At 51.1% G+C, this 12,884-nt stretch overlaps 1 protein-coding gene across 1 annotated transcript in view; it reads right to left on the bottom strand.

Annotated features, from left to right (window-relative positions):
- Positions 1 to 283: 283 nt before the first annotated feature.
- Positions 284 to 12,884, bottom strand: part of COX10 (cytochrome c oxidase assembly factor heme A:farnesyltransferase COX10) — a 131,098-nt gene continuing 118,497 nt past the window's right edge. Inside the window, exon 7 of the mRNA XM_012747917.3 lies at positions 284 to 2,160. Within this exon, the coding sequence (XP_012603371.1) occupies positions 1,685 to 2,160 (476 nt within the window). The 3' untranslated portion in view covers positions 284 to 1,684. The remainder of the gene's footprint in view (positions 2,161 to 12,884) is intronic.

Genomic DNA, 12,884 nt, shown 5'->3' with positions numbered 1-12,884 from the left:
GTAAATTTCAAATGTTCTCACCACAAAAAATAACTTCTTGAGGTGATGGATACATTCATTAGTTTGATTTGATTATTTCACATTGTATTCATGAATCATCACTTTGTACCTCATAAATATACACAACTATAATTTCTCAATTTAAAATTAAAAAAAAAATGAAAAAGAAAAGAAATGCCATGCGCTGTGCAGTCCTCTGCTAACTCTCGAAGGATCAAGCGCTCTCAGTTCCACCAGGGACTGTGCAACTTGGCACAAGATGATCAAATACGATAGCACAAAACTCCTTCCATACTCTTTTATTGTAGGAGGAAAACAGAATCAACACATTTTACAACTTTGAAGGCTGGAACAAGTTGTAGATGCTTTCTCCAGACATTCCTATGCCATGTTCCCTTCAGTGAATTACCTGGGGACAGCTAAGGAGGGAGATTTCAGATGGATCAGATGCTATCTGCAATGACTTTAGAAATTTTTGTGAGAATAGGCATATTGCCACAAGTGCTTAAATGCTGCTTAAACCCTTGAATGAATCCCTACAGAGCAGCAGTGCTCTGGGAGATGGAGTAATTAAAACATCCCGTCCAGCTGCAAGATGTTGGGCACATGGGACTCCACATGAACCTGTGGCAGTACTAAGGACTTAAAGAGCTACAGGTGACTAACTGTGGTTGGTACCCGAGGCCACACCTGGCTACAGGGCAATTCACAAGACTCCCAGAACCATGCTTCTGCCTTTTAAAGCCACTGGATGTGTGCAGGCTAATTTCTGAACCAGGATGGAAATGTGTGTTTCACTAAAGGGATGAGAACGGGAGCGCCGTGGGCCTGCCCAGCGCACTTGTTTCTAACCCCTTCTCGTGCAGCCCAGAGAACGCTGCAGTGAAGGAGCTGGCGAGCTACAGTAGTGACGAAGAGGTACAGTAATGGCTTCGCAGCCGGAGGGACTTCTGGTATTAAGTCTAGGGCTACCCTTCCAGAAAGAAATGCTTCAGACAGCACTTGTAGTTTCAAGTGAACTGCAAAGATGCCTTGGATTCCCTGGTTTGGAAATGCTGACGGGTATTGGGGGTGGAGGCGGAAGGGGCTGGCAGTCCAGTCTGAGACCTCCCAGGCAGCCATCTGACATCTCCCTCCCCAGCGCCTGTGGCAGCCACCCCGGGCAGTTCACTGCTGCTTGAGGGAAGGAGCGGCTGAGAACAGGCGGGGCGGGAAAGCCGGCTGGGGGCCCGGCCCACTCACAGGGGAGGGGCCTGGGCCACGCGTGCATTTCCCGGGACCAGGCCCGTCGGGACCTGAGCACACAGGCTACAGGCACCAGATCACCAGCGCTCCCCGTGTGGGCCACCCACTGCCACTCTGGCTGGCAGGTGGGGGGAGGTGTGCACATGTACATCCACAAGAGGAAAACGGGGGAAAGAGAGGGCTGGTTGGAGAAAGAGACGTATAAAAACCCTCAAACAGAGGTTGCTGTGAGCGAGGCTGACGCCACGGCACTCTAGCCCGGGCAACAGAGTGAGACTGTCTCAAACAAACAAACAAAAAACCAAAAAACAAAAAAAGCCCTCAAACAAAAAAAACCAGTCTTTGTATTTATCAATTGAGCCAGCCCATCTCTTATTTGGGGAGTATTTTGGGTATTGTTAAAAACAATTGTCCCGTCATCACTGAGCACCGAATTACTCTACCACCTTGTACTAAAACCAGCGACGTCTGTTTCCGGCTCTAGAGCCGCCGCTCCCTGCCCCGCCGCGCGCGCGTGCCCGGCGCCGTGGGCTGGCGGGGGCGCGCTCCCGCGCTTGCAGGTCAGCATGAGCAGCAGCAGCAGCGGCAGGTGCCACAGGCTGCAGAAGAACAGTCTCCGCGAGCTGGCGCGGTCCGCGTCCGCGTAGAAGCGGAAGCCGAGGTAGGCGATGTACAGGTTGAGCGGCAGCGCGACGAGCGGGAAGGTCCACGTGGTCACGTGCAGCAGCGGCGCGGCGGCCGACAGCGCGCCCAGGGCCAGGCAGTGGCGCAGCGCCACGCGCCGGCACAGCGCCGGGTGGGTGACCGACATCATGCAGTAGCCGCCGCGGGAGTAGTCCTCGCGCAGGCCCCAGCTCAGGGCGTTGAAGTGCGGGAACTGCCAGGAGTACAGGATTCCTCCCAGAAGAAACGCGCCTGCACCGAGGGTGGGGAGAGAGGGAAACAAAGGCAGGGGTCATCAGAGCTGTCCAGAGCCTGCCTGGCCTCTGAGGCGCGCGGAGACCTCCGCCACCCGTTGTCCTCCGCCTGCCCAGATCGCCCGGCTGTGGGATCCTCGGTCGCCACGGCTGGGGCCAGGAGCCTAGCATCCGCGGCTCCCGCCCACCAAGGCACCTCAGGCCTCCCAGTACCATGAGCCCTGCACACTCGCCAACACCTTTAGGGACTCCAGTGTGGAATTCAGTACTGTCTCTGGGTGAACTCTGTACCGGAGCTTTGAGCTCCATTCCGCACGCCGGCCCTGGGCGTGAGGTGCTTCTGCGAGGTGGCAGCGGGGTTGCGACTCCCGCACTCCACGCCCACGGGCCTCTCCTGTGAGCCACGGGCCCCTCCCAGGGACATCAGCAGCCCCGGCTCAGCACCCACACGGAGCTGGGTGCACCTGCAGGCCCGCGCCTGATGTGCTGGCTTCTCCTGTTCACCTGGCCCACCAGGGCGCCACCAGGGCTTCCAGGCTGTGCCTGGCACACTCCTCTCACAAGCCCACGCATGGCACGACCCCACGAGCAGGAAGTGCCTGTTAAATAAACAGAGTGAGCCAAGGAAAGGAACATGGTCCCGGGGTAGAATGGTAACTTGTCTATGGCTCTGTAATTTTTCAACAAGGACATAATTTCCTGAGCACCATTTAGCCCCTTCTCCAGAACAGGTTCCCACCACCTGTAAGAGTGGAACGAAGGCTGCCGTTTACCGAGCTCCTATTATGTGACAGATGCTCTCATACAGCTTGCCCATTTAATCTTCACTATAGGATTTTGAGGTAGGTTTTATAATCATTAAAAAAAGAGATCAGAAGATGGCAATTCCTCCTACAAAAATAGGTGGGGGAGGAATTTGACACCAGTCTGATTTTCAAGCCAGGCTACTTCTACTGTACTCACTGGGCCACCCCCCAAGGTCGGGCAGCAGAGTGGGGGCCGAGGGCAGGCCACACTGTCCCTGTGCAAGCGTTTCCTGCTCACACAAAAAATGTGGACAGAGCACCTATTCAGTGCTGAGCCAGTGCAGAGCTCACCCCCTAGCAAGGGGTGACATCACCCCAGGGCCACACTAGCGCATCTAACACCACCACTCAAAACGTGACGAAGGAAAAGTGCATGGTGCAGTGAGGACACACAACAGGAGGTGACCTAGTCTCAGCGACCAGAGAAGACCTCTCTGAGCTGAGCTCAAGGGAGAAGCGGCCTTGTCAAGTCAGGGCTGGAGCAGGAGAAAGTGTCCACAAAGGCCTTGGGGCAGGAAGGGGCAAGGTGTGGCCGAGTATTAGAAGATGAGTGCAATGTTAGGAGTCATAGAACCGTGTAGCAAAAGAAAAAAATGTCAACCTGACTATGAAAAATGAAAAGCGGAAGGTAGTGTGGCTGGAGTGCTGAACGACAGGGAACAGCGTTCAGGACAAGGCTGGGGAAGGGGGTGGGGGCCACACTCGGCCGGGCTTGCTATTCTAAAAGCAACAAAAGCCAGGAAAGGATCCTAATGCGCAAGAGTGTGTGCGCGCAGGGGCGGGGCGGGGCGGGGCGAGGGGCGGCAGTGTTGAGCGACTGGTGGGCGGAGAACACTCATGTGGGCCCACAGCAGGTGCGGGAGGATCAGGAGACGAAAGACTTGAAAGACGACAGTACTCAGGATCAGGGTGGCGACAGTGGGGATGGAAAGAGGACACACCTGAGCGGGATTTCGGAGGGAAAGGGAGAGGATGCCAGCGCAAGCGCAGGGTAGAGGAGAGGAAGTCTGGGAGGGATGGAGAGCAGCTCCCGGTTCCTGGGTCCAGGGAGACCTGTTCCCCGAGACGTGTGGGAAGGTGGGAGGGCGTGATGTGACCCCGGGCGCGTTCAGTCTAAGATGCTTTCGGGACATCAAGGGGAAAGTCTTGGAAAGGGCCCTGGCAGAGTGTGGGTGTGGGCCGGGGCCGGACTTCGCAGCGACTGATGCACGTCTATTCCTGAGTAGCCCCCGGTGTCCAGCAGACATTACCTGTGTGTCTGTGTTTCCTCTTTGAGTGGGAACCCAGGAGACTAGAATATACTCCTAGAAATATGCAGTCGTACTGTAGTAAAGGGTGCTCAAACTCGACAGGAGCCGACGCGTGAAGAGAACTGATTCACTAAACACGGTCCCCAAGATCACTGTTTCCCAGACGGCTCGTGTACCCGTAAGCAAAGCATCAGGGCTTTGCCTACCGTCTTCTTCCCTCCTCTGGACCTGTTCTGGGGGCTCTGACACCTAGCTGCCTGTTTCTTGGGGTCCCTGGCAGAGAACTGGGAGTTTACCAATCCACTGTGTCGCCTACCCTGGAAAGTGCCACCCTGCACAGTGGGAGAAGTTGAGAATTTGTAACCACGGTCCTGTTTCAGGGGGATCTTTTATGCCCCTGGTCTGTGGGGATGTTGAGAAAAAGACCAGGGCTATTGCTAAGGCAGAACTCACCAGGAGAGAAAGCAGTTTGCATAATGCAGAATACTCTGGAAAGTAAGTCTGGGGTTGTAGGGCGCCCAGGGGCCCCGTGTGCACATGAGAATCAGGAGTGGGTTCCTCCCTGACTCTCCTCCCTGTACTCTTCAATAGCGTGGGAGCAGAGTGGCGCTGGGACAGGCCGCAAGTTGTCTAAAAGACAGAATGGGACCTTTAATTCACGTTGTTCTGGGCAGAAACGTGCTCATTTCTGCGTTTCATTTGTCAGGCAGGGCAGCTGCAGCACGTCAAGGGGAGCCCGTGTGTCTGCGGAAGACTGAAGCGGGGTCAGTCACTTTCACACGCACGGACACTTTCCTGCAGGTTCCATAAGTCAGCACCTTCTCAGTCTTCCAGTACGGGAGGAAATACAACAAAGACCTGACGTTAGGTCCCTATTTCAGTAGGGTTGCTGTTACATCCTCCAAATTCATTTTTAACCTTATCTATAAATAACATACATACATATCTTCATGAATACATGAACTACACAGTTCATGTAAACATTTAAATTTTAATGCTAATAATAGAAGTGGTTATTATTTGTTGACTCTATTCACGTGGCAAACAGAGGATGGGTGTCTCCCACGCCAGGCACAATTCTGGGTGCTGGAAAAGTGGCCACAATCAAGACAAAGTCCTGCTTACAGTCGGGGCGGGCTGGACAGAGGCACCAGGAACAGTGCTGAGCACTCTGCAGAGAATCACAACAGGGCCTACGTGACGCAGGTGACCCGAGACTGAGCGCTGCTCAGGGAAGGACTTTCTGCGGGTGACACTTAAGCTGTGATCCAACTTGCTGCAAGCAGAACTCTGTCAGATCCCCACCACAGCGCCTGTAGGTTTCTGGGACAGCACGGAGGCCGAGCAAGGGAGGGAGAGTTGCAGGACGGGGCTGGCGAGGCACCTGGGGACCAGGATAAGGAGTGGGGACAGCAGGGGGAGAGCAGGCTGGGGGTCGAGGGACAGAGTGTGGCGGACGCTGATGCCTTTCATTCAGTGGGGAACAGCATGCAGAGACAGGGTGAGTGTGTTCATGGTGCAGACATGAGGAGTTTTATTTTTGGCCATTTTAAGTTTGAGAGCCTCTCAGACATCTCGGTTGGAATGCCCTGTCCTTGGCCAGGCACAGAGGAATTGTACACTCTTCCAGTCCTCACAGCAACCCTGACTATAGGTATTAAGACCCTGACCCTACAGATGGGAGTGAGGAATGAACTTGCTGGATAGTATTCAGCACTGCTGGCAAAGTATACCAGCACTTTCTTTTAGAAAGCTGTTGCCATTCACAGACTCAAATCAATACCATTCCCACACCAGTGGGCTGCTGGACAGAAGCTCAAATGCCAGTGGCGCTGAGTAGAGGAAGACTTGCTGAAAAAAATTGCAACAACACATATTCCAGTGCTTTAAAAAAAAGAGGTCTGTTTCAGTGACAAACAGATGATATTTTGTTGACAGTGAGTGCTCTGAGGGGATTAGGAAGGACAGAGGGAAGGTCAGAACACCCGGGTACAAGTAAAAGAGCTAACAGGGCGACAGAGTAGACAGACTTGTTCATATTCTGATGGATAAATAAAGTGATCTCTGGATTTTAAAGAGACTCATATAAGAGAAAGTGTGGTTACAGCCTCAGGGCAGAGGCCACCTGAGGCTTTGAGCAAAGTCTGTGGAGCAGATCCAAAGGGTCTGCAGACAGACGGACAGCCACACAGCACTGGGGACGCCAACAAGACCAAGAAACGTCTTGTCAAGAAAATCAACATCAGCGATAACTTGGAAATAGGGGAGGGGAAAAGATCTTCAGAGCTCGGTGTCTGCTTTGCTCTAGAAATGGCTGAGAAAGGGCAACCTCTACCGGAAAACCAAATTTAAAATGGTTAATATATCAGGCCCAAATGTGGAATCTTTCTTGTCTTCCTGGAAAGCTCTCCTTTTTGAATGCTAACCAGAGTACTTTGTTTTGTTCAATACACTTTTTAAGTTATGCTTCGACTTAAAATAACATAATTTAAAAAACCATTTTCATGAGAGTAGCATGCTGCTTTCTGCAAGAGGAAATTGGGTGTGGGCTTGGCTCATGTCACAAATGAAAGAGCTTTAGAAATCACAGCCTAGCCTTAACGGATTGTAATCAGAAAACCACCACCCACACACAGTTCTACTTGATAGGCTTCAACTGCCTCTCCTCCAATAAAAGATGTAAAACAAATTACTCTCTTCATCAAGATAAGGTGAACTAGTACAGGAAGACTTGAATTAGTCCTGGGGCTGTGCTAGAACACACCTTCCTTCCTTACAGGGTAAACATAAAACACTCATCTTACCAATTCAAAGGGCTCACCTTCCTTCCAGATAAGTGTTCCGTTCATCCCCCAGGCAGTCTATTTCCTGGGTCCTCCTTCTATGACAAAAAATCTTGACTGTGTGCCCACTATGGACAGGCACAGTCTCTGTCCTCAAGGTCCTCTGCTGGAGTCTGGCCAGGGAGAAAGACAACACAAAGGGGTCACAGCCCATGGTGAATGTCACCTGAGATGCAGGATGTGTGGGCAACACACAGGAGGAACACCTAATTCGGCCTTGAGGAGGTCAGGGAAGGCTTCCTGGAAGAAAGGGCTAGTAAGCTGAGACCTGAAGATGGTCTCTGAGTTTTCTGCTTCTAAGTATATTTTTCCATTTTCTTACCGAACCCCGAAGAATCTTTGTACATATTTGGTTTAAACATATCTCGAATAAATGTCTACTTCTTTTCTGTTAATCAAATGCTTTCTGGTCTATGGAAATGGAAAATACTGGAAATCTATGAGACAGGCACATCTGTGGGTACGATTCTCCACAGCACAGCAGCGTCCTGAGCGCTCCGTGCCAGCGGATACCCAGGTGTCCCGGGCATCAGAGATTTCCCTCCATACACAGAAAACGGAGAAGTACACATCTGCTCTGTGTGTGTGAACAGCCAGAGACCCTTCCCCAAAGGGACCCTGCGCTGAGTAGAGGGACATATTAGGTGGGGCAAGGCTAACCAATGTCTTTCTGGTGACTCTCTGAAGATACATGTATTTTTAAACCGAAGACATCCATCAAATATTTCCATGACATACAGACTCATTTCTGCCTGCGCGCATGTCCAGCGACGCTCCTGTCCACAGCATCCCTCCATCCTTTTGCTGACAGACACAGTGAAGGCCATCCAATCTAGATGGCGTCCTAACAGAACAGAGACGAAGCCCTCAAGCTCAGAGCTCCGTCTCTGTCAGTTAAAATTCTCTTTGGAATGGAGTTGGGTGATTTCGGTTTGCTTTCTCCGACTGCCTAGTGGGCACCTTCCCACCCCCACCCAAACCCGTTCACTGTCATTCGCCATCCACCAGTGGCCTTGTGAAGGATGGAGAAGCCCAGCTCCAGTGAACCTTGGCGCTGGGTTTGGGAGGTCTTCCCCCCAGGACAACAGGCTCCTCTCTCAGTGTGGCCCTCAAGGCTTGCCTGCGCCAGGAACGGTTCTGTCTGTGCTTTCCGGGTGAAATGGCTGTGTAGACCGGGCTAGCTGGGGAAGCAGAACCAAACCCAGAGCTTCATGGTCACAGATTTCAAAGCCTTTCTTTTGAGGGTTAACACAAAAGGAGCCTGTGAGACAGACCAGCGTCGACAGTGCAACAGACTTCTATGGTGCTGCACAGAAAGGGAAGGGGTGCGGGGCCAGTTTATCAACTGCACGGGCGGCGAAAGGGAAGATGAAAAGTCCCCTGGAAATAGGAAATAGAGTAGGCAATAGCTGCTTGCCCTTGAAGAATTCTTCTGCAGTGGCTTAGGAATAATGGAGAGGGCAGTGGGCGGGAGAGAGCTGGACCTCCACCCAACCTTACTGCGCAGAGTCCCCGCGGGGAGGTCGCATTTACAGGGAAAGACTTGGGAGTAAAGCACACACAGAGTTCTGACTCTGGGAAATCTGCTCCCCTCCCTTTTTCTCTTCTTGCCATTTTCCTGAAAGGAAGTTTCAAGCATCTATGGACTCTCTCAGAAATTCAAATGCTCCCTGCTCCCTTAGCTCCTACTGGAGGGTCTTTCTGTCTTTATCACCCACATATGAACACATTCATCGGACAGTACTGAGGAAATGAGCGCTCTGCACCAGGCTCTGGGTCCACCGCAGGCTGCCCTCCCAAGGCCCATCCATCACGCCACCAGGAAGGCACGGCCTAGCAACCTGAGGGCTCACGACCAGCTACGGCCCACGCAGCAGCACAGACGAGAGCGAGTGCAGCAGCGCCGAAGTCTGCCTCCAGCCACACCGCCAACCGGGGGCTGGCAGCATGTGTCTAGTGTGTTCCTTTGTCTCTGGCCTTTGAAGAGAATGTCGTGCTCGCAATATTGTTTGTTTGCTAATATTCCCATGAAAATGTTCCTTGTTTATTTTGTCTTTAAAAATATCATTTATCTTACTCTGGAGCTTTAGGACTAGTTATGGCAAAATCTCCTAGCAAAATGGACAAAGGTACTCATTTTCCAGTTTGATTTCAAACCCAGGCAGTATTTTAAAGAAAAATCTTTAAAAGTGCTTGGGTTAAACAGTATGAGGTACTTAGTAAGCCTTCAATAAATATTTGTTTAATGAATGAGTGAAAAAATTCCCTCCATTTGACTCTACTTTCTCATCTGGGAATAAAGGAGGTAAATAAAGTGAGACAGTATTTAACATTTTGTAGTTTACCAGCTGAGGGTAAAAAAACTCATTCTCTTTTCTGTTACTAAAACCATCCATCTGCCAAATGTCACTTCCAGATAAGAGCCCGTTTCTAAGTCCTCATTTGTAACTAAATGTTGGCTGACATAATTAATGTCCGCCACACATTTGAATTACAAACCAAGGGCGACTGACAAATCGGCTCTACAAGATGGTTATTATAGAGGCCCAAGCCATAAACTCCTGAGACATGGGATTTATTCAAATTTAGGAAAATGACAAAAAAGGATCGGAGCTTTTCTAAGAAATGGGGGTGATGGAAAGAGAGGTGGCCTTGGCAAGAAGGAGGGGCAGGGGGTCTAGCCCAAAGGCTCTGAGATACACTAATAGTCTCTGGAGATAAACACTGTTGAGAGGCCTAATGTGAGTGGCTCCAGGCCTGCTTGGAGCTGGAATGTGGCTGGGTACTTATCTGCAGTCTCCGCCCCTCCCCCCCCAGGGCTCCTGCAGGTCACTTCTGTCACTGCCGTCCCCTGTGTGCAGAATCAAACCAAGTGCTTCAGTCCCTAAGACAAGCTGGCTAGACCAGGGACCAGAAAGCAGCCCTCTCATTCTGCCTTCCTGAGTTTTAGCTGGGAAGCACTTTGAATGTTTCCTGCTCGGAGCAGTTAACCTTAATAATAATAATAAAAAAGGCAAGGTAATTAGGCAGGTGGGAGGAAAAGGGCTAACTCTGAGGCACAGAGGAAAGCAGACACAGGTAAAATCCCATTATAATGATTACCTTTACAGACAGAGGACTTTGGAAAACAAAGTCATTTCCTATGCACAGAAGCTGCGTCCTGCCACGCAGCTCTGAAGCAAGCATTAGAGCTGCCCGACCAGGAGGAGAGCGGAGCTATTTACAGTTCACTGTGCAGCTATAAAATAGCAAATATCAAGAACAATTCACATTAGTTTAGCTTTTTTTTTTTTTTTTTTTTTGAGACAGAGTCTTGCTTTGTTGCCTAGGCTAGAGTGAGTGCCATGGCATCAGCCTAGCTCACAGCAACCTCAAACTCCTGGGCTCAAGCGATCCTTCTGTCTCAGCCTCCCCAGTAGCTGGGACTACAGGCATGAGCCACCATGCCCGGCTAATTTTTTCTATATATATTAGTTGGCCAATTAGTTTCTTTCTATTTATAGTAGAGACGGGGTCTCGCTCTTGCTCAGGCTGGTTTCGAACTCCTGACCTCGAGCAATCCACCCGCCTCGGCCTCCCAGAGAGCTAGGATTACAGGCGTGAGCCACTGCGCCCGGCCTAGTTTAGCTTTTACAATTTCCATCTGCTAATCTGTTTAATTTTCTTCACACTCCTGCCCCGCCCTACCTCACTCACCCCAAGCTAGATCATCTGCTCTGCATCCACACCACCCACTGGGACATCTAAAACAGTTCTTTTCACTATCTGATTAAAAAAAAATCAGAACCCCACGGGACATGCTCCTACTTATTTTCCGTTTTATGTCTTTACAGGAGGAGGGAAGGCAGCGCGATCCCTTCAGGGCTCAAGGCCCTCTGGAGGCTTATCTGGCCCTGCTCTCCGGCCACCACAGAGCCACAAAAAGATCCAGATGCCAACAAGAGGAAGAGGTTCTCCTGAACCAGGTACGTTTCTGTGCTCCGTGGCTCACTCTGACCAGTAGGCTGCTTACCTTCTTTATATATCTCTCCTCCCAATCGGACACTTGTTGGGCCTTTCATACACGAGGCTGTGGGGTTTCCATTTCAAGTACTGGCCGAGCTGCTGCCTCTCCAGTCTGACTACGATCGGCTGAGCCCGACAAGGCGTGTGCGCAGGCGTACGCAGTGGGGGGGGGGGCTGGGTGCTACAATGCTGGTGCTGGGGATTTTATGTCCTGGCTCCCTGGGTGCAGCAGGGGAGGAACATGATCAGTAGCTACACCTCCCTTCAGACACGTATCCTTCATCCCTTGCCCCACTTGGAGGTTTGCTTGTTTTCACAAGGTGCTCTTTCAAAGGATGATCAGATGATGCTTCACTAAATTCTTAAAAGATGAAATCTTGACTGCGGGGGGCAAAGGTGGTAGGGGCAGGTCTAGGATAGGAAGTGCCCCAATGGAGAGGGGATGAGGGGAGAAGAAGGGGTGGGAGGTGAGAGAAGGCACCACAGTTGGCAGGGAAATAAAGGCAGACGCCAGCAACTTGCTGGTCTTCCCACATCACAAGAGAACCTGCAGCTCACGTCAGTGACGTGACCCTGAAAGTGTGACCTGGCTGCTTCCCTGCTTCAAGCTCCGTGGGTCTTTACCATCCCTGAATGACGTACGATTCCTCGGGCGCAGCTCCCCTGACCACGTGTCCCTACCACACACTGTGCTTACTGCTCTCTGCCTTCCAGGCCTCTGAGCCTTTCTACGTGCTCTTCCCAGTTCCCCGAGAGCACACCCCCAAGAAAGCAAAAAAAATCGCTTTCTTGGCCAGTTTTTCTCAGAGGGGCTCTTTCCAACCACACATGTCCCCTAAGGTAAGAACCCAGACAAGAGATGCCATCTCTGTGGATAATACAAATGACCCCAATAATACACCTCAAATAATACCACCCAGGCAGACTGGCATGGCTTAATTCAGAAGGCATTCTTCTCCAAAGTCTTCTTGGACCCATTTAGGGTGGTGAAGGGTTTTCCTCTGGAGAAACCCTGCTGAAGCTCTCAGATCACTCAGTTGCTGACTGTCTGCCTGCCTCTCCTCAGAGATGCCACCACACGACGTCCACGAGGACGGGCACCGGGTCTTTGTTATGTTTGTATCTTTTAGTGCTCAGCGCACAGACGCCTGCACAATGAAGTGATTCTGGGGACAAGTTTAAAAAGGTGGCAAACCAGCATGCCGCAGTGCCGGCTGCGCAGCCGAGGGGTGGTCACCAGCCTCTCTTGCTTCCTGGTGTCTGCACCCACCTCACCTTCCACCTCTTTCTCGTCCTTACTAACAGCATAGTCCACATAGTATTCCAAAGACTTCTTGATTCATAGGCTTCTCCAAAGTGATCAGTCTTTGGTGGTTCAAAGATTAAATGCTTTGAAGATACCACAGAAGAAAAAAAATCGCTTTCTTGGCCAGTTTTTCTCAGAGGGGCTCTTTCCAACCACACATGTCCCCTAAGGTAAGAACCCAGACAAGAGATGCCATCTCTGTGGATAATACAAATGACCCCAATAATACACCTCAAATAATACCACCTTCCCAGGCCCTCTGCTCAAGGATCTAGGTATTTCACAGTATTCTGATGGCTAGAGTTCTTTCTGGTTTGTCTTTGCAGATTGGTGCTTCTTAAGGTGAGGTCCCCCGAGCAGGGGCATCAGCACCAGCCGGGAACTTGCTACAAATAAACATTCTCAGACCCTGCCCCAGACCTGCTGAATCAGAAATGCTGGGAGCAAGGCCCAGGAATCTGTGTGAATCACCTCCATTTGCTGATGATGTACACTAAAGTTTGAGAACCACT

This window comes from Microcebus murinus, chromosome 18 (assembly GCF_040939455.1).
Source record: "Microcebus murinus isolate Inina chromosome 18, M.murinus_Inina_mat1.0, whole genome shotgun sequence".
Taxonomy (NCBI): Eukaryota; Metazoa; Chordata; class Mammalia; order Primates; family Cheirogaleidae; genus Microcebus; species Microcebus murinus.
Note: the sequence above shows the minus strand (reverse complement) of the source record. Positions and strands in the feature narration are given on the sequence as shown.